At 30.7% G+C, this 22,012-nt stretch overlaps 1 protein-coding gene across 1 annotated transcript in view; it reads right to left on the reverse strand.

Annotated features, from left to right (window-relative positions):
* Positions 1-844: 844 nt before the first annotated feature.
* Vps50 (vacuolar protein sorting 50) overlaps positions 845-22,012 on the reverse strand; it is a 403,619-nt gene continuing 382,451 nt past the window's right edge. Inside the window, exon 10 of the mRNA XM_089595740.1 lies at positions 845-1,001. Within this exon, the coding sequence (XP_089451866.1) occupies positions 891-1,001 (111 nt within the window). The 3' untranslated portion in view covers positions 845-890. The remainder of the gene's footprint in view (positions 1,002-22,012) is intronic.

The following is a 22,012-nucleotide window of genomic DNA, read 5'->3' on the forward strand; positions in this document are numbered from 1 at the left end:
TCAGTACTTATCACAGAAATACATTTTATGAACTTATACATTTAGTATTAGTATGTTTATTTGTATAAAAGTAACATGATAGTGCGCGTCTGACTCATTTTGTATTTAAATTAACAGGTCGATCGGAAAACGAAAAACCACAAGGCCTCACGTCGCATTGATACGGCTGTATCATGAAGAACCATCTTAATATTTAGACTTGTGCCTTTTATAGCACAGTTTTTTCAAGTCCAGTAATGTTCATTGAGACGCTGTTTGCTCTTTTTTTCTATAATCTCCTCAGCTTTGAACTTAACATTTTACCTTGATTTTGCAAAACCGTTTGAAACATTTTCATAGATTAAACTTTAAAAAAACTGAATGTTATTCTTAGAGTTAAACTTAAAATCATAGTATCTAGGAGTCTACAATTTAACATGGAAAAATTTTTTTTCGTAATACCTTTCATCTTACTATAATCCGAACTAAAGCTGCTAAAATAATATGTCATTTATAAGGTAGCTATAGCTTTTATAAAAAATAAATCAACTCTGCTTTTCTTATGTAACTGTTTTTCATAATATTAGTTTACCAACATAAAAGTTGAGGTGTAGAAATTTTACTTACCTAGAGGATTTGGCAACATTCAGTGACAACGAATGACTGACTAAATTACGCTTAATTTCATGATTATTTCAATAAATCCTATATAATAATCATTAATTTTTGTACCGCTTTTCTAAATCTATGCAAGGTTTATTTAAAAAACGAGTAAAACAGAAAAAGCCAAATACAATAATGCAGAGATTTATTAATTATGATAATTTTTAAGAAAATTATAAGAAAATAGTATTAATCAGCACAGTTAAAAAAATTTTGACGAGCTTTTGAAATAATCTTGCAAGGAAAGTTTACTGTCTTTTTAATCTATGATCTTCAATTAGCTCCATAAACTTATGTCTCACTTTTTTATTTTGATACATACTTGATATCAATCCAATCATTTGTTTTGATGAATATTCCTGTAAGAAAATTATATTATTAGTTATTTTTAATTACAAAATAAAGTTATTGGGCCAAATAATAACAACAATGCACACTGATTTTTTTATAAATTTGCTACTATTCTTGAAAACAATCTAAACTTTTTTATACAAGGCAATATATATTAAATTCTTATGAGATAACTCTTCGGACGTTTTAATTCCTTTTTGATCTTAAATAGTTTGTCAAAGGTGTACGCTGAGTAAAGAAAGTTCAGAACTTAAACTTGTGAGCTTACATTACCGAGCCCCTAAACTATATTAATATTTCTCTTCAGGTGATAGCAAAGTAGATTCTGAATTTCAATGTCGTATCATCAGCCTATGTTGCTACCTTCACAGTTTTTTTTATTGTTTATTAAAGCATATGTTAAATCAGAAAAGCTCGAGATCATACGCTCCAGAAACCATTATTATTTATTACTTTACTAATTATAGAGTGAACTTGTAAATAACAACTTAAAAAATTTTCACTGAAACAAACAAATAATCAGTGCAAAATTGTTTCATGTTGTCATTCGTGAATTGACTCTAAACTCAGTATTGTAATAATTAATTATGGTATCTGAGGCATATGACTCTGGATTTCGCTGATTATAAATATGTTGATTAAAAAAAAAAAAAAAAAAAAAAAGTTACCAACATAGTAAGCTCGAATAAAGCACTATAGTAAGGTTTAGAATCCCCTTAAGCCTATGTACTTTTGTGGCCACGACGTATTTGAGACATGATAAACTGTAGAAACACTTATTTTTGGATTGCAACATTACAACGTTGTTGTTAAAAACTTTATGGTTTTACAAGGGTAGAATAAAATAACTTATCACTGTAGATAATCTGTATTTATGCAAAAAAAATCAAACAGATTTTCAGTGGAAAGTATTAAACTCGTTAAATCATCCTATGATAATTACTTGTCAATTTTTAAGAAAGTAGTCGTCTTCCTGCTTTAAATACAAGTAAATATTAATTAAATACTTTCCACTGAAAATCTGTTTGATTAGAACTAGAATTATAATTACAATTACTTTTTATGCTGAGGACTGAAAGGCTAGCTCGTAAGTCTAGTGTAACATGCACGGTTTACATTAGTTGCACACGGTTAAGTACAAATGCTGCAATGGGCTAACGTTAAACATGTTTATCTTAATATTATTTACTTATAATAAAAGTAATTAGTCAATAAAAACTACGATGAAAATATACAGCGCAATTATAAATTAAGCAGACATGAAGGTCAAAAAACATAATGTAAAACATCCCAGAAGGGTAGATCGCTCATAAGCTAACATAAAGTAAAAAATACAATAGTATAATATTCATGAAGGATCTTCTTATAGCAAGGCCGCTGACATTGTTCCTGAACATAGATCGGTACGGTGCACCATCGGCATAAAAACAATCATTAGGGTATTTGAAATCAGAACCAGGGGTAACTACGTCAAGACTAGAAGTCCACTTAGAATCAGGTCCATCTTGAGGTCAAAATAAAAATTGAGATAACAAATATTGCGGTTACTTTGAAGTACTGACGCAAGAAACCAAATATCAAGGTACTCGATCCAAAATAGGTAGGGCAAGATCTTAAGCCTCTTGCAGTAAGATGGGATATGGTCCCTCTTGCAAGTATCAGGCACAAAACGGATAGCAGCAAAACGAATTAATTCTTCTACATAATTAAATCTTCATTTTCCCCCGAAAAAAAGAAAAATTAATTCACACAGTAACAAAAGTAAGGCAGTACGAGTGATTCGACTAGTTTGAGCTTATAGTCTGATGGTGCAGACGAACCATACTTGCGGAACAGTACAGAGCAGCTGCACATTTTTTAGCTGTAGTGCTACTTCGTTAACGTCCGAAAACTAAGTGTAATATTTAGAGTGACACCAAATATTTTAAATAAATCAAAAATTGGGCATTAAAATCGTCAAGTAAAATATAGAAAACGTTTATCCTTGAAAAAATCTAGTTAATTGAGTTACAAGACCACAGTGCGCAAGTCTTTTTTTTATTAATGACGATCCAATATCATTTATGGAAAGAAAAAAGAGTATAAGATCAAGTACTGAGCTGAAGAGACAATAACCTGATACTTACAAAAAAGATACGTCTTAAACTATTCATAGATCGATCTAGAGAGGCCAAACCTGTTTAACTTCTCACAGAGTACAACAGTGTCAACAATATGAAAAGCACGCAAAAATTAACAGCTACTAGCAGCGTTACGTGTTGTTAAATAACAGCCTTCTTAAAATCATAGATAACTTTTGTTAGAGCCAATTAAATACTATATGGCCTGCGAAACCCCGATTACAATGGTTTCAGTACATTGGAATGCGCTATAAAATCTGAAATTTAATTGAAGATAATAGTTTCGAGTATCTTCAACGTGGCGTTTGAAATATTTGAAATACTAATCAGTTTTAAATTCTTTACAAGTGTGAGCATCCTTATTTCGGGAATGGAGCATACAGTTGATTTCTTCCACACCGCTGCAAAGATAATCAATTGTAAAGATGTATTAAAAGTAAAGATTAAAACAGAAATTATGTACAAAATACAGTTTTTCAAAAAACGAAGTAGAATACCGTCAAATACAGTCTCATTTAAATGTTTCTTCTTAACAGGATCATGCAAGAGGAGACATTTGTATTTAAAAAACGTACCTACATTATTTTTAATCGGAAACTAACTCGATAAGCATAATTACAGTATAATTATCACCTTTTGTGTAAGGTAAAAATTTGTAGAAAAGGTAGTGCATCAACAACACCATTGCTGATATTTTTGCATTTTGTATTGAGTTTTTAAATTATTTGAAATTTGTACATAATTTCAATTTGTGTGCCATTTTTAAATAGAGTAATTTCTTCATGATTCAACCTAATCATATGATCAACTTATTTTTACTGTTTCAATGTTTCATATTCCACTGCAAGCAACCGTAGGAATCGTTTTATATTGTTCTCTAATTGATGCCGTTTAAACTCCTGATCCTAGTTCTTACAAATTTGATAGTCAGAGTCCTTGAGTACCTAATGTTTTTTGACAAGGCCTAACGGGTTTAAAAAGCATTTTATTAAAATTCATCGATCCAAATACGTTATAATGTTTTAATAGATTAGCCTCAGCTCTACCTCCTGACTTTACAACTAGTTTGGATGTTTAGACACAGTTTTGATATTATCCTGAGACTCAACAGTAAAGTCATGCAACTGCTAGTATTCCAGTCTGCGTATCCTTAAGCAAAGCCGTATCCATTCCCATCCTAAGACCGTCAACTTTGAATAGCTTAAAAATGTTTGTCAATTTTTTAAAATTGCTTCGAGTATTTTTCAATAATAAATAAAGTCTTCTGTTGTTTCTCGACAGTTGTAGGCACTTTAAGTATTTTTTAACGGCACAGAAAAATTGAAAGGGTTAAATAATTTTGAAGAAGTGCTTGAAGTATCTTTTGATGGTTAACACGGGCACGGTTAAAAATACAGTTTTACTTGATTTTTGAGAAGTTTTTCAAGCAGTTATCCAAGTATTTTTAACATCAAAAAAAGTTTTTGTATGAGTACCGAAATTTTATAATCTACGTCGAGAAAATGAAAAAATCATTACCAGTAAATAGACATAATTATAGACATGATTGTTATGTATATAGATTAAGTTGCAGCCTTTCAAAGTATCAAAATTGTTTTTGGTGTATGAGGTGAGCAGTTATATTTAAAATAAGCAAGAGGTCCGTCATGCCTTGATATATCTGGATGATAGTGTTGAGAAAAAAAAGCGAGAATGGTTAGCAAGGCAAAAGTAATCAATAAGATAGAAGGGGTGCCCCACATGATGCTTCTCACCGAAAGGCAGTCACTTAAGACTGAGAGCATGCAAAAAATCAGTTAATATATTTCTGGATAAAAGAGTGGAGAATCAATCTATGTTTAAATCATCAAGAAGAAAAGTATTGTTAAACGCATCATTACAGCCAAGAAAATCATTATCGACCGTATCACACCAGAAACCAGCCTTAGAGGGACCAATGCGCAGAGAAATCTGTACGAACCCACAAGTAACTCTACAAAACAATAATCTGGGCGTACTAGACCAAAGAGCCACACATGCGATAATGCAACGACAGTAAACTTCATCAGTTAATGCACATGCATGCATCGCCATCCCTACCACGACCAGCACGATCACTCGGTATGAGATAACGCATTCTTTAAAATTATATAATACGTCTTTAATTTAAACATTATAGAAAATGTTAACTGAAAACAATAATCTGTTTTCTTGTAGGCAGCTAGTAGGCATAGATCTTAAAACAACTATATTTATATCCTATATTATATAGTTGTGTACATAGGACATTCCATAAAACTACCAACCAACTCTGTCAAGTATCGGAGCGGGAGTGTGCTTCTATGTTAAGTAAATAAGACTGATTTTGTATTTAACACTCTTAAACGTATTTATTGAATAGAAGCACCAAATTAATAATTTTGATACAAACACTTTACTTTTCTGAGGTAAAGATTCGGAACAATCGAAACGAGAAGTAATAGGAGTAATCGAGTTATAAAGAACGGCAGTAAATTAATCGTTAAAGTGCGCGCATAAAACTTCGAAAAGAGGCGTATGTGTGTGCTCATGTAAGGGTGCGTGCACCTTGCTCAACGACCGAGTACGAACTGGCTATCACATCAAGCAGCTACATCTAAAGAGCAAGCCGCTGCTTCCTTTACAAAGCTATTGACTAACTAAAGAGACGCAGCGCATTGCGATTAATTGTCTGGAAACTCGAGACGTTTGATTGAAAATGGAAACTCTGATTGGTAGATTTAATCAAGCAAGTAAACTTGAATCTTAGGACCTCAACATTGAACAAACTCCCACCAAACCCTTGAACCCCCACAGACTCAGGCACAATTCAGTCTTTGACTCCATTTTTTTGGCTTCTGATATTTTTTGTCCAAACTCCCATCTCCCTCTGACTCTCACAGTCCCCCAAAGACCCCTACTGATTACTCACAGACTTCTTAATGACCCCACACAATTTTTTAATAACTACCTTCCTCACGGACCCAATCGACCACCCACATGATTTCAGTTAAACTCTCAATGACCCCTACTAACCTGCAGAAACTTTGATGTACTAATATATTATTTTACATATCTTAAAGATATATATTATTTTTATAAAAAATTATGCAAACGATCAGTATACTTTTGATATTGTCAACAAAACACTTGCCTTTTCAATTTTTCTGTGTTTTTGTTAGCTCTTGCGTGTACGAGTTATACTCGAAAAGTATCACGAATTTTAAATATCTACGGGCTACATATATTTTATATATAAGTTTTTTAGAACGCTATATTAGTCCTCACATTTTTTTCTCATGCTGTTGAGCTTATAAATGTATTGTATTTGCTTAAGGTACGTTGGACAAAAGCAACAAATACCGTTATACACAATTACCTTAAGGGGCTGAGAAAATCTAAACTACAAAGAGTGTGTAAAATACTCCACCTTGTCAATAATACACGAACACACTGATAAAGTAAAAAACATAGTATTTTCTAATTGTTGAATCACTATAAGTCAACTTACTGAGGAGCTCAACATATTGATTGGCTCGTGTTATTACATTTTAATTATTATTTCAAGCATAATACAAGTTCATGCGGAAATTTTCACTAAGTTCGTGCAAAAAATTTTTCATTTGGTCCTACAACATTGCAACGCGTTAACATTGCTCAGGCGATGTTGTATTAGGTCCATAATAACCCAATTTTACTTTAGAGAGATATAATTGTCAGTTTATCATCAGCTTATGGTTGTGACGTGGGAAACAGAGTTTAATCATCTAAAGTTGTCACATGAGCAAAAACCACAAGAAGCGTGACAGATTCAATCAAATATTAAGGTTTCTTTGATAGCAGGGGCATGGTGCATCATGAGTTCTTAAGACAAAGTAGCACGGTAGATAAAGAATATTACCCATAGTTTAGGCACAATTTGCTTAAGGCAAACCACCTAAAACGCCAAATTTGTGGCATAACAAAAATTTGCTGTTGCACGTTGATAGCGCTCCTGCTCACAAATTATTGCTCATCTGCTAATTGTTGGTCAAAAACAATGCAGTAATGCTGCTTCAATCATAGCATTTTTCAGATCTGACTCCTTGTAACTTTTTTATTCCTAAAAAGAGGTCCATGAAAGAATGATGCTCTGCCAAGATTCAGAAGATAAAGACGTCATTCTTTGCTAAATGCCTTACATATTGAAAAAAAGTTGGCATAAGTATATCATGTTGGAAGAAGACAAAATTACATTTATATTCATTGTTTTTGTTTAGTACAATATGTACGTATTTTCACTTCATTTGTTGACCTTTTGAATAGAATAATAAAAAACAACATGACAAGTAGATAAATAGTCATAATTAAAAAAAAATATATACTTTATCTGATTTACTGTTCATTAAATGAAAGATAATATGACTTTCTTAGTGGCACCAAAAAATTGGCACGTGCAGCGCGCAGAGTGGCAAAGCCAATCCAATATGCACGAGCACACACACACACACATACAACAAACACACACACACACATACAACAACACACACACACATATATATATATATATATATATATATATATACTAGTAGAGCTAATGCCCCCTGCGCGCTAACCCCCCACTAACATATTGAGTAGATAAATTAACAACATTGCTCGTGTATTTATAAATGCAGGCTGAAAATTAGTTTACAACAGCAGAATACGTGACTCACAAAGGACTTAATAAAACATATGATTAACTTAACATAATTAAATTGACATAAATGTTAATTTTCCAATAGTATTTTACAATAATATTAGAGGTAATATCATTACCTTTTGTCTGATATAGAAAACAGTTTTCCTTTGTATTAGCATATTCTATATTTATTAAAAAATCAGAAAAACAGAGTTTTGATTCTTTAGAATTGTGTATTAAAAAACCTTTATTCTCTTACGGACAATTATAAGTTGCTTTATTAAGATGTAAGAATCCAAAAAGAATTTTTATTTAAATTGCATCCGAGAATAAATCAAAAATTCAAAATATTGTTTAGCTAGAAATTTTTCAGTAATTCAAAAATATGTAACTTTGAAGATCGTTACATTAAAACAGACGTATGTTAACAGAAGCTAACAGAATTAATTATTGTTTTCAAAGCTTAATTGTGTTTGTCTATTTAATTATACCTCCTTCTGAATTCTATCTTTTACTTAATAAGGTTCTCAAGTAATCAAGAATTTTATATTTGGGTAAAGTAGACATGGACCAGAAAGAGATTTGAAATCTAAAAGTTCAATCAAGTTAAACAAATAATGGTACTTCAGAGACAAATAGTGAGTAAGAGGAAGCGAATAGACCGAGGGAGACCTATGATCAGTGACTTAAAAAACCCCTAAAAACGAGGTACGACTTAGGTACTAAATTGCGTATATTTTTTAACATTCATGATGGTATAACATTAGATAAATAAGTATTTTATTGGAGGGGAAGGGGGAACTGAGGGGAGCGAGGGGGGAGCTCACTCAAATATAATTTGATTAAAAATGACGTTAAAACAAGCAAATAACTACGTAAATCGAGGGGGAGCTGAGGGGGCTGAGATTCACTTTAGTCAATACAACTATATAATATAAGGATATATAATAGTGCTCTACGTCCGGATATTTTAATAAGGACACTACTATGGAAACTTAGCTTTTCGAAAAGGGGCAAGGAAAGGGATGGGAAGCCTCCCATTACTGGGAGAAGGGTAGGGGGAAATTAGGCATTTTTTGCTGCGAGAAGGTTGCCTAATCTTTCCTCGAGGAGCATTGCGTAATGAAAAAGCACATGTGAAAAATCACAAAGGTACTTGCCCAAAAGTTGCACTGGCCGGGAATCGAACGAGTCTCCCGCTTGCCAATCCACGACGTAGCCGACTGAGCCAACGCGCGCTTCATATATATACATGTATATACACTCGTGAGGTTTTACTCCCCCTTTACGTTTCGCACTTCAACCGTCTTAATTATTTGTTTTTTTATGCTCATTGAGGTTATAAAAAATACATTTACACAGAAAACTTATTTGTGCAATATGAGACAGTTATTGCTCGGAATACATATAATAATGAGGAGCTGTTAGCATGTATTTTCGATTTTCATGACTTTTCCAGATCCTGATATCCTTCTGTGATAGAAAAAGGATTATTTATCGATCCCATGTATCTCCTACATTTAATAATACGCCTGGTATGAAAAGTTTTCTCCGCTTTGATTAAAATATGATGGGAATAAGTTTATAATAAGCCTTCTTATTAAAATATTATACAAATTATACTTTTTTTAATTTTTTAACTTTAAAAAAAAAGCAGATTATGTTTATTTCGTCATACTTAACTTGAAAACTTTTATATGAATATGCATACATCTAACAGCACGATAAATGATACTTAAATTACTCTACCAGTTCCGTAAGTGGACGTATAACAATAAGCCAACTTAGTAGGTTAATACTTCCAATGTTTGTATTATTGTATAACTTAGTGTTATTTGAATTTACATTTGTATTAGTATTATGGCATACAGAGACAAATAAAATATTTCAGGGGATACGAAATATTTTTATGTAAAAAGTGTATTTGTGCAATATAAGATAGTTCTACTTCGAAATAGGATAGACACGCTTATCATCAAGCCTCTTCTAATAATCGAGGGTCTGAGATATAAGTACAAAGATATTTTTAAAGGCTGATGTACACGCATAAGTTGTGTTTTTCTGTTAACGTATGGGATGATGTAGCCTGCAAAACTCTTAAAGTTTAACTAACTGACACTTTGATGTAATTAACACATAAAAAGCGAGGTTGCATCATTAAATTACAGTGTTCATGTAATATTTTACCAGAAATAATAAGGATATACATATTTTATTGATTATCCCGTATACAATTTACTGCCTCGATTACATACATCTTATAAATGTAATGGCGATATCGTCCTTCTTTATTTAAGCGATAACAACCTTTTTTTTAAAGCTCTCTTTTCTTAATTTTTATCCATAAAGTCAACAATAAGTATACTACCTGTATCGTGCCCCTAAAATCTATGCCCTCAATTAGCAATTCTTAGCAGCGTATCTAACCTTTATCTATTGTTTAATGAAGGTTACATTTACATCCAACAGCACAATAAATATTATTTCAATTTCTTAACTGGTTACGTAAGTTGACCTTTTTCATAGAGTAATACTCTTGTAGTTAATATTATTGTATAATAAAGTGTTGTTTGAAGTTAAGTATATATTAATCTTATGTGATAAAAATCCAAATAAGAAATTTAAATTGTTAACACCGTCCATCAACGATTTAAAAAAAAAACTTAGAGCACCCAGAACTTTATACTTTGATACATAAAAATATAATTGATATTACGATCCAAGCCATAGTTCTATTAATTAATTAATTATTAATTAATTGTATGCATCAAGTCTATCTATACGCGTCTTGAGCAATGGACGGTGTAGAAGAAGTCTGTGCATAAAATATGTACTTAAAAATAAACATTAAAGTCTGTTTAAGGGAGCATGTATGTGTGTAGATGTCGACATCCGTGAGGATTGGTAGAGTCCGAAAGATTTCACAAAAATGGTGTGGGGACGATAGAGATTAGAGCAGGAGAGGGGTCCGGACAAAAATAAGCTAAGCTAGAATAAAGGACAGTATAAAGTACAATGAAATTCATACGTAAAGGAAAAATTAACAAATTTTTATTTCCATTAATTGGTCAACAAATGTCGTTTGTTTACACTCTTATACTAATACAAATCACACTTCTAGTATTCTTACAGTATTCTAGTAACATTCTTTTATTAAAGAGTGTTTTCCTAACAACACATAACAAATACACCATTTAATTGAATATAAAAAGTTTTTAATAATGTTCAAGGTAATACTAAAATTTGATCTGAACTAACTTATAATAACATACGTTTTAATTTTCCTCCAGAAGTTTTGAATAATTTTAACTCAGGCTTCCCACTACATGAACTACATTCCAAAATTAATTTAATGGTAATGTTAATTAAAAATTATAATTCATAGGATTGGTTGTGTAATGGAGAAGAACTAAATATTTTTAAATTATTCAAGTACAGCACCCAAGCAAAAATTAGTACCGGATGAAATGTGAAAAATATAGTATTTATTTTACAAATCAGTTTAATTACGAGAAATTTTTTATCACTACTTTTTTTTTGATAGAAAACAATACTTATTTATATCAGCCTTTGCAATGACAATAAGTGAATTACAAGAATATAGTTTTAAAAAGGTTGAAATGTACCGTAAGAAGAAATGCTTTTCAGTTGGATGTATGTAAGGTTTTTCTTCATGTTAAATGTATTAAAATATTTTTGTACTACCACACTTAATTTTTTAAGTAAGTGATCAATCAAATGTTATGATGAAGCTGAATTAACATGGGTCACGAACTACAAATAAGGTTTCATAGCAGTGATCTTAGAAGGGACGGCATTTTTCTCAAAGCCAAGTTCAGCACCCTAGTGACTCACAATCTACAGGCTAGAGCAACTAGAGCACAGCTTGAAAGAGTCTCTACCCCAGTTTTCCTACTCCTACTTTTCCTCTCCAGGTGATAAATACATATGGTTAAACCAAGCCTGCTTCACAGCTTCTAAATTACATTTATACCTTGGCGGGGTAGTTCTCCGTAGCCAGGTGGACTAAATAATTTTCGTTTTTGCTGGTCATACCGTTGATTCACACCTATGATTTTTTCCTTTTTTTTCTAGATACCATTTTAATATCTTTCTTAAAAAGGCTGTTCCTATGGACGCAACAGCACGATACATAACCATTACTTTTAAATGGGACTACGTGAAACTGTCGCATCTATGTGTCACCTCAAAATAAATGAATGCCAACTCAAAAACTTAGTGTACTCAAGTATTTTCGTTCTCATTAAATAATTGCAATTATTAAATAAGGAAGTGTAACAGAACTATCAATGCACTCTAGTATTTCCATTTTAAATAAATGAAAATTTTTATTAATAAACAAGCACTTATAGAACAATGACCCAGTACGCTCTAGTATTTCCATCTTAAATAAATTAAAATGGTTATTGATAAAAAAGCACCTTTAACGAAAGAATTGAGTACGCCAAAGTCTTTTTGATTTTCATTGATTATAATGTTATTTAATAAATAAGCATTTTCAACAAAATAATCTAGTCCACTCTGATCTTTTTATCTTAATTTAATTTAAATTTTGATGAGTAAACAAGCGCTAATAAAAAAGTAATCCAGTACGATCTAATCTTTTCATCTTAAATAAATTAAACTGTCAATGAATAAACAAGCAACTTTAACAGAATACTCTAGTGCACTGTAGTCTTTTTATCTTAAATGAACTGAAGTGTGAATGAATAAACACGCACCTTTGACGGAATAATCCAGCATACCCAATACAAATCTGTTTATGATATTAAATAATAAAGAAAAGGATCACGACAAACAAGGTTTCATAGCAGTGATATTAGAAGGGATGATATTTCCCTCAAAGCAGAGTTCAGCACTCTAGAGATTCGGAGACGCTATATGCTGGCATAACTAGAGCACTTACTTTTCCTTTACATGTCATATATATGATGAACCCAAGCCTGCTTCACAGCTTCTACATTACATGTATACCATTGAAAGGGACTCCGTAGCCAGACGGACTAAATCATTTTTGTTTTTGCTGGTCATGCCTTCGATTTGCACCGATGTTTTTTGGTTTTTTTTTTTTTTTTTTTTTTTTCAAAGATACGATTTAAATATATTTTTTAAAATAAATAAGTACTTTTTATTAACGCTCTATAAATTGTCGGCCTTCAAGAAAAAAAAGGATGAGTCTATTGTGTCAGTTATAAACCAACAATACTTATTGCATTTTAATTAACATTGCAAACTCAATTACACTAACTAAGCTTCGATGGTTAGTTATATAAGTTGCAATCTTTTTTTTCCTTCTTAATAATAATATTAAGTTATGAACAAGTTCTTTGAACCAAGTTAAGTTCTTTCAACCAAGTAACACAGTGAGCTCAAGTGTATCGTTATAAATAAATAATAATACTAATCAATAAACAAGCACCTTCAACCCAAAAACTTGTGGACTCAAGTACTTTTTTTTACAATAAGTAAAAGCATTTATGAAGTAAGGAAGTTTAACGGAATCATCAGCGCACTCTACGATTTTTATCTTATCAACAAGCGCTTATGATACGCTGACCCAGTATGCTTCAGTACATTTGTCTTAAATAAATTTAAAAGTTCATAAATAAAGACGCACCTTTACCAGAAGAATTGAAGACGCTGAAGTCTTCTTAATTTTTATTTATTTTGATGTTATTAAATAATCCAGCGCTCATAACAAAATGACCCAGTACGTTTTAGTTCTTCTCTGTTCAATAGATTAAATGGTAATTTTGGTACAAAAGCCTTTTAAGCGCTTGAGTCTTATGTTAATTATAAATAATAATGCTAATGTTGTTTGAATAAATACTTACCTTAATACCATGATTCATTAACGTTTTTATGTTTTAAAGAGTTAGTAATGTTTATCAATAATCAAATGCCTTTTTCTGAATACGGCTGAGCATTTAATTATTTTTCGTTAGTAGGGAGTACAAGAAATAAATAAATAAGTAAATACATTAAAAGAGTTTTGGTTAAACTTTAAGATAATAATAAATAATACTAATAATGCTGGTTAATAAAAATCCACTTTAATACTTATAACGTAATGTGAAAAACAACTAATAATGAAATTTAGTGTATAAGTACCTTGACTAATTAACAACATGTAAGTGATGGTATTATTTAATTGCCTAGAAAAATTCATCCAATAATGCTACGCACTTGACTTTTGTTTGTGATGAACTTTAATGTCGATTATTATTTATAACTTTGATATTAAACATGTGATTTAAACTTCGTTTAACCAAGCCTCTGAATATGCACTTTTGATAATTAGAACTGTTATTTATCATAGGAAAAGTGCTTTAAACTATATAACACAGTGCATATATTTATGATTTATGTCTTGATTAATTATTTATGGCATGCATTATCATTAAAACTAATGTGATGTGCAGCGTTATTATGAACGTGTGCCACGATATTTACGTAAATATATATATATATATATATATATATATATATATATATATATGTATATACATATATATATAATATAATATAATATATATGAGGTGACTTATGCAGTGAACAGTGAATAACAAGTCAAATGCATAGCATCATTGGCTAATTTTTGTTAGATCATTAAAAACAATATCAGCTATAAATTATCAATTAGTCACGGCACGTGCATACTTGAACCTGCATTTTAACTTATTTCTAATAAAACGACATAAGCACACTACATTATTTAGATAAAAAAAATTTATTTTTATCAACATTATCATCTTTAATAATTATATTAAAGCAAACTTAAATCATTTTATCATAGTCTTTTCTTTGTTTATCTTTGCTTTTATCCGAAACAGAAATCATCAAATACTCAGTCATATTCAGAAAGGTGCATGTTTTTGATTGCTATATTTAATTTATTTTGTATAACATATAACCTTATAATAACCTTATATATAACCAATAACCTTTTCTTTATTAATAAATATCATAACAATTTAAAATCAAAAGGACTTGTATTGGGCATGCTGGATTACTCCGTCAAAGGTGCGTTTTTGTTGATTCACACTTGAATTTATTTAAGATGAGAAGACAAGAGTGTACTAAATTATTCCGTAAAAGATGATTTTTTTATTGATTAAAATTTTAATTCATGCAAGATGAAAAGACTAGATCGCACTAGATTACTTTTTTATAAGCGCTTGTTTACTTATAAAAATTTTAAGTAAATTAAGATAAAAAGATCAGAGTAAACTAGGTTACTGTGTTGAAAATGCTTGTTCATTAATTAACATTATAATAAATGAAAATCAAGAAGACCTCAGCGTCAGCGTTGCAGATTCTTCTGTTAAAGGTGCTTCTTTATTAACATGTTGATTTATTTAAGATGAAAATATCATAGTGTACTGAGTCATTGTACTATAAGCGCTTGCTAATTAATAAAAATTTTTATTTAAGATGAAAATACTAGAGTGCATAGATAATTCTGTTACACGCCCTTACTTAATTGATGCTATTTTTTAATGAGAATAAAAATACTTGATTACACTAAGTTTTTGGGTTGGCACTCATTTATTCTAATAAACATATTAAAATGGTATCTAAAAAAAAAAAAAAAAAATCATAGGTGTGAATCAAAGGTATACCAGCAAAAACAAAAATTATTTAGTCCGTCTGGCTACAGAGAACTACCTCCCAAGGTATAAATGTAATATAGAAGCTGTGACACAAGCTTGGGTCAACCATATATGTTTATCACATACAGAGGAAAAGTAAGAGTAGGAGAACATGGAAAGAGACTCTTTGGAGCTGTGCTCTAGTTGCGCCAGTCTACAGCTTACAAGTCTTTAGAGTGCTGAATGAACACTGCTTTGAGGGAAATGCTCTTTTGTCTGGCATCACTGATTTATTGTATTTAATACTAAAGTAGTTTAATATTTAATAATATTCTTTACTACTTAAACGAATTTCAGTTAACGTCTTAGAAATAGGCTTAAAATATAAATTAGTTATTGAAGTACTATAAAAAATTTTCATTATCCACATAAAAACAAAAAAAAATATGTGTAAAAAAAGTAATCTTCTAATTTACTATACTAAATAGGTTGATGTATGTACATATAGTTTTTGTTTCATGAGCTTAGTTGCTTTCGTTAAGTAAATAATGGGATTTTTCAGATTTTCTTGAGTTGTTAATACATAATAAATTTTATCTTTGAAGACGGTAGCGATAGATTAGGAAGGGATTATTTTAATGGGAAGAGGTAGGAGCTGGAGAAAAAGTTTAGAAAAAGTGGAAAAGAGCTTGTTTAAATGTCATGATATTAAAAATTACGTGAAAATAAGCTATTAACATTGTGAATCAAAGAGGATTACGGTGGAAGCGTAGGGGGGGAGCAGAAACTCACTTTTGTCCTAACAACTATTTCATAAAGAGATGTATAAATGTGTGTGTATTGGTGTGTTTATTTTTCTGTGTTATATAGTAATTAAAGAGAGGGCGTCTTCTCTTCTCTTCGACCACTCTAGCCTCTCCTCATCTCTCTTCAAAATAAGACAATTTTCCTTTTGTTTCTCTGTAAAATGACCTAATTAAAATTTATTTTAGTCTCCCTCACCCTTCTTTTATGCTTCAGCTCAAAAAACTGTAGAACTATCCCAATTATATTTTGGTTAGCCTATTAACGCGCATCACATTTTTGTGCCTCTCTTACCTCAGCTCAAAAGAACAAGATTCTATTCATTGATTCGACCCTCGTCGTCACAATTGAATTTTTTGTACCGCTGCCTGTACCCTAGTGATAAGTGTTATTAAATTATTTCTGAAAATTTAAAATTCAATTAAATTTTTAGATTATCAAAACAATTAAGAAACTACTATTTCAATCTAAGAAAATAGTTTGGTTATGGAGGGGTAGGTGTGCAGAGTGCGCAGGAAGGTGGGTATATACACATAAAAAACAGAAGACTTATGTAGCCGAAAAAATCATAAGAATTCTTAATACATTGACAACGCTGTAATAATGCTGACATTTCATTATATTTCATTTCCACAAAATTTTATGTTGGGTTGTAAAAAACGCTTCTGGCAGAAAATTCCAGAGTTGGGAGCGTTGGTGTCACCAGCTATTAACTGTGGCTTTGTTCGGTTAAAGTAATTCTTTCATAAAATAATTATTGAGAGAATAGTATAAAATCTTAAGAAATCACATATTGAGTTAAATACACTATTGTTTCAAATTTCAGACTAGGCTGACGAATATGAACGCAAGAAAGTCATGAATAAAAATTAAATTCCTAACATGTGATATTATAGCAACTAAAGATTTGTTACTAAAATTTGTAGCCTAGCTTTTTATTTCCTAAACATAATTAAGTAAAAAACTAACACAATAAAGCTTACGCAATAAAAAACACACTTTTATCTCGAAGTATATGTAATCACGGACTTAATCAAAAGATATTAAAAGAAACACAGCATAATTTTACGAACAGAAAATAAGACTAAATAATATAAGCCAATTTAGCCTGTGGTACAAGATTGACAATCTTTCTAGACTCACCTTTTTAACTATAAGAATAATAATTAAATATATTAATAAAGTGCCTATTCAATAACCTATTAATTATAAACATATGGTTAATTCAATGTGTTGTTGAGTGGGATTCTATGATATTGGGGTGAGCACGAAGTAAATAGTTGAGGAACTACTATTAACTCCTTTAATTATTTAAATGAGAGGAGCGTGAGTTGCGTGAGTAAGACCCTCATCCGTGTCAGTTCCAGTTCCAACTAGAGAGCGAGCTTCCTTTAGCATCCTATCTGCTTATCCTTTAGCTGTCTCCCTCTGCAATCGTTGTCAGTAGGCCCAAGAAATAGGGGGCGCACGTACGTGTAATACCGTATGTGACACGTCCGAGGCCACGCCGCTATCGTCCTCGATGGCGCTTCGCTCATTTTACTATTAAGTGTGTTTGTCTTAGAGTATGGTGAAAATGTCATGTCGTTTATGTCGTCTATAAAATTTCTGACATAGGAGTAAAAAAGTGGAAAGAGAAAAAATCCTGTTCATCGTCATCGTCATCATCATCGTCATCGTCATCGTCATCATCATCATCATCATTATTATTATTATTATTACCATAATTATTACTATCATTATTATTATTATTTTTATTATTATTATCATTATAATGATTATTATTATTGTTACTACTATTATTATTATTACTACTATTATTATTATTGTTATTAATATTATAATTATAATAATAATAATTATTATTATTATAATTATTACTTTAATTACAACTGTTGTCGTCGTACTGTCGTCATTTAATGGCTTGCAGTGGCTTTGAGGGTCTGGTGGTGGTGGTGGTGGTGATGGTTAAGGTGGGGGCCTTATACGCTTTTCGTTACATGAATCACTTTTTGATTTGGTGTTAGGGTTTTGTATTAGGGGCATCTAATAGACGTTCTTGCTGTTACCTTCTAGATGTAAGTGGCCGACTTCTTTTTTGTTCTCTGCAATACAGTGCGTATAAATATAATTTTCCCAGTGTAATATAAGATGTACATACATGTTGTTTTTCTTCCATACTATGTCTTGTTACCACCACATTTACATCAGTGTCGAAGTTCCAGATATATAGCCTATATCTTAGCAAGGAACTGCCACTGTAGTTTTATGTTAAAATTCCCGTAGTACCCTTTTGTATCTGGCTGCGTCCGTAAAGTCATTTTAGAATTAAGTTGTTTACGAAATCTCTGCCAACTGAGCAAAACAACGTGTTTATATAAAAGTAGTAGTGTGGACAAAAGCAGACGATTCTGGCAATGAAGCGAGCTTTTACCTGTTACGTATCGCCTACAAGTGGCTTACGCTGACACACGCAATAAGTCTACCTGGTTTCAGACATAGTTGTAGTCCGTTATGCATGTAAACACTAGCATAGTCATGTGTGTGTGGCCCTCTTCTTTTAATAATTTTAAGTGAGACGAGAGCTCGAAATTTCCCGAAATTAGCCATTTTTTTGTAATGTACAAGAAAAAAATGGCTTGACTGATTTAGACTTAATGCAGCGTATAGTTTTTCACTTGAAGTTGTGTTGTTTTTTTATTGTTTTTCTGTATTTTTCTCAGTTTTCTTATTAACACAAGAATCTGTTTAGGCCATTATTTCATTTTTCTGGGATCATGTCGGAAAATTTTAAAGGTAAGCTTTGCTTTAATCAATTTTGAAATAAATAAACATCGAGTTTATAAGTTGATCTTCACAATTTGTTAATAAGTACGGGTGATACAATTGTTTTTATACACTGTACCTTCTTCAGACACAGAGGTTCATAAACTGAACTACTATCGGCTTTACAAATAATACCTATATGTATCAGCATCTCATTAACTTATTCATACTATATACGAACTTACTCTTATTTCAAATTTAATAGAGGTGAGTCATTCAAATCTAGCTGACAGTTGAGCAAACGTTCAGGGTCCCGCGATCTATTAATCTCAGTCGCTTCCAAAGAGTTAAAAAATGTACCTTATTAGCTATATGTAAAACTTCAAATTCATAATTAAAATCGTGATTACAATTTAACACATGAGGCTCATAATTTGATTTTTCTGTACCATTAACAAAGTTTTTAACATGTTTTTTTAAACGTTTAGCAAAAGTTCTACTAGTTTGTTCTATATACTCTTTGTCACATGACCCACATGTCAAGCTATATACGTCCGACTTTTCACACAGTGCTGCTTTACTTTTATTATTTTTTGTTATTGCTTGTAGATTCTTCTGCGTTTTTAATAAAATCTTTAGTCCATACAACCTTAACTTTTTAAAAAAAAAATCAGATATCTTTCTGAAAAATGTACAAACATAAAATGAATTTCATTTTTGTTCAGTATCAAGTAAACATTTTAAATTGCCATTTAATATTCTACTTTAAGATTTAGTTTTAATTATCAAAAGACTAAAAATATGGAAATAATAATGGGAGCAGACATTAAAATTATTTAAACTGATATAAGAATTCGAACTGAAAAATTCATAATAAAAATCAATTTGGAAAAGCATTGTTTGGTCAATATCATATTAGAAAGAAGAAAAAATATGTACGTTGAGAAATCACCAGTGAGAACAACTTATAGTATTGACGAAAAAATCAAAACAAACTATGTAATCATGACTAAAGCTAATAAAGGACAAATGGTAATAGCCATAGACAAACAGTGATGTATATCAAAAACATTGGAATTACTAAACACTGATAAATTTGTGCTGCTACCAAGAGATCCAAGGACGGAGTATCAAAAATAAATTATTAATGTACATAAATGTAGCTTAATTTTCAGTACCAGCCCATATTATTCACTAGTTGTCATAAACCTCCGACCACCGACATTGTATTTTTTTTTAGAATTACATTAAGAAAATAGCCATATAAGACCAGCGATTTTATTTACTAATACACGATCACATAAACCCTCTCAGAAATTAATAAACATTATATTATTCAAGGCAATGATTAAGTCAAATTATAGTAGAAAAAATTCTTTAGAACTTATCTGTAAAATCAATATCTTGGAGGTACATGAAAATTGTAAAATGGTGTGATTTGATGTCAAAAAACTTTTTCCAAGTGTGCCTGTCAACAAAGTGCTAGAGATTGTTGAAGATCTAATGCTGCAAAATAAAATAGATAACAATATTATATACAATATTAGAGAAAAATCAAAGTGTTGCCTGAACCAGAACTATTTTGTATGTAATAATAATTTGTACTAATCAAAGATGGGCTGATAGTGGCTAATCCACTTAGCCCTTTACTAGCCGAAATATTTATAAATTATTTGGAAAATTTAATTATGTCGAGTCCACTAAGTGTAAATCTCGTGTATTGGTACAGATACATGAATGACATATTTTGTGTTTCTAGAGGATCACAGAGACAATTACAGTTATTTTTAAATTTTATTAATAAATTACACAAAAATTTTGAATTCACAATAGAAATAAAAAAAAATAATTCACCGAATTTTTAAAATTTTAAAATTAATAGAGTTCATAGCAACAGTTAGCTAAAAATAATAGGTATGATCAAAATTTAAAAAGAATTATTAATAAAGTAGAATATAAAATCGCAATTCAAAATGTTTAATTAATACTAAAAAAATTGAATTCGTCTTATGTTTGTACATTTTTTGGTAAGATATGGGATTTTTTTTAAAAAAAGTTGAGGTTGTATGGATTACATATTTCATTCAAAATGCAGAGAAGTCTACAAGCATTAACGAAAAATAATAAAAGTAAAGCAGCACTGTCTGAAAAGTCGGACGTATATAGCTTGCAATGTTGGCCATGTGACAAAGAGTACATAGAACAAACTGGTAGAACTTTTGCTAAACGTTTAAAAAAACATGTTAAAAACTTTGTTAATGGTACAAAATCCAAATTATGTGCCTCATGTGTTATATTGTTATCACAATTCTAATTATGAATTAAAAGTTTTACATGTAGCTAATAAGGTTAGGTTTTTAAACTCTTTGAAAGCGGCTGAGATTAATAGATTGTGGGACACTGAACGTTTGCTCAACTGTCAGCTAGATTTGAATGACTCACCTCTATTAAATTTGAAATAAGAGTAAGTTTGTATATAGTATAAATAAGTTAATGAGATGCTGATATATATAGGTATTATTTGTAAAGCCGATAGTAGTTCAGTTTATAAACCTCTGTGTCTGAGGAAGGTACAGTGTATCAAAACAATTGTAACACCCGTATTTATCAACAAATTTTGAAGATCGACTCATAAACTCGTTTTTCATTTATTTCAAAATTGATTAAAGCAAAGCTTACCTTTAAAATTTTCCGACATGATTCCAGAAAAATGAATTAATGGGCTAAACAGATTCTTGTGTTCATAAGAAAACTGAGAAAAATGCAGAAAAACAATAAAATAAAAACACAACTTCAAGTAAAAAACAATACGCTGCATTTAGTCTACATCAGTCAAGCCATTTTTTTTTGTGAATTACAAAAAAATTGCCAATTTCGGAAAATTTCTCAAAATTCTCTAATTCATGTAGCGAATTATACGTAGAACTGAAATTAAGACTGACGGTAGGTTTCATAACCTTTAACATACGCACTGAATTTTAGCTTTATTAGGAGTAAGCTTTTCGTGAATCAAGCAAAAACTGAAAGAAGTCCTTTTAAAAATACGATGCGTGCCAGGC

This window comes from Copidosoma floridanum, unplaced genomic scaffold (assembly GCF_036245765.1).
Source record: "Copidosoma floridanum isolate Cflo_tuat_1 unplaced genomic scaffold, Cflo_Japanese_pri ptg000027l, whole genome shotgun sequence".
In the NCBI taxonomy this organism is placed as follows: domain Eukaryota; kingdom Metazoa; phylum Arthropoda; class Insecta; order Hymenoptera; family Encyrtidae; genus Copidosoma; species Copidosoma floridanum.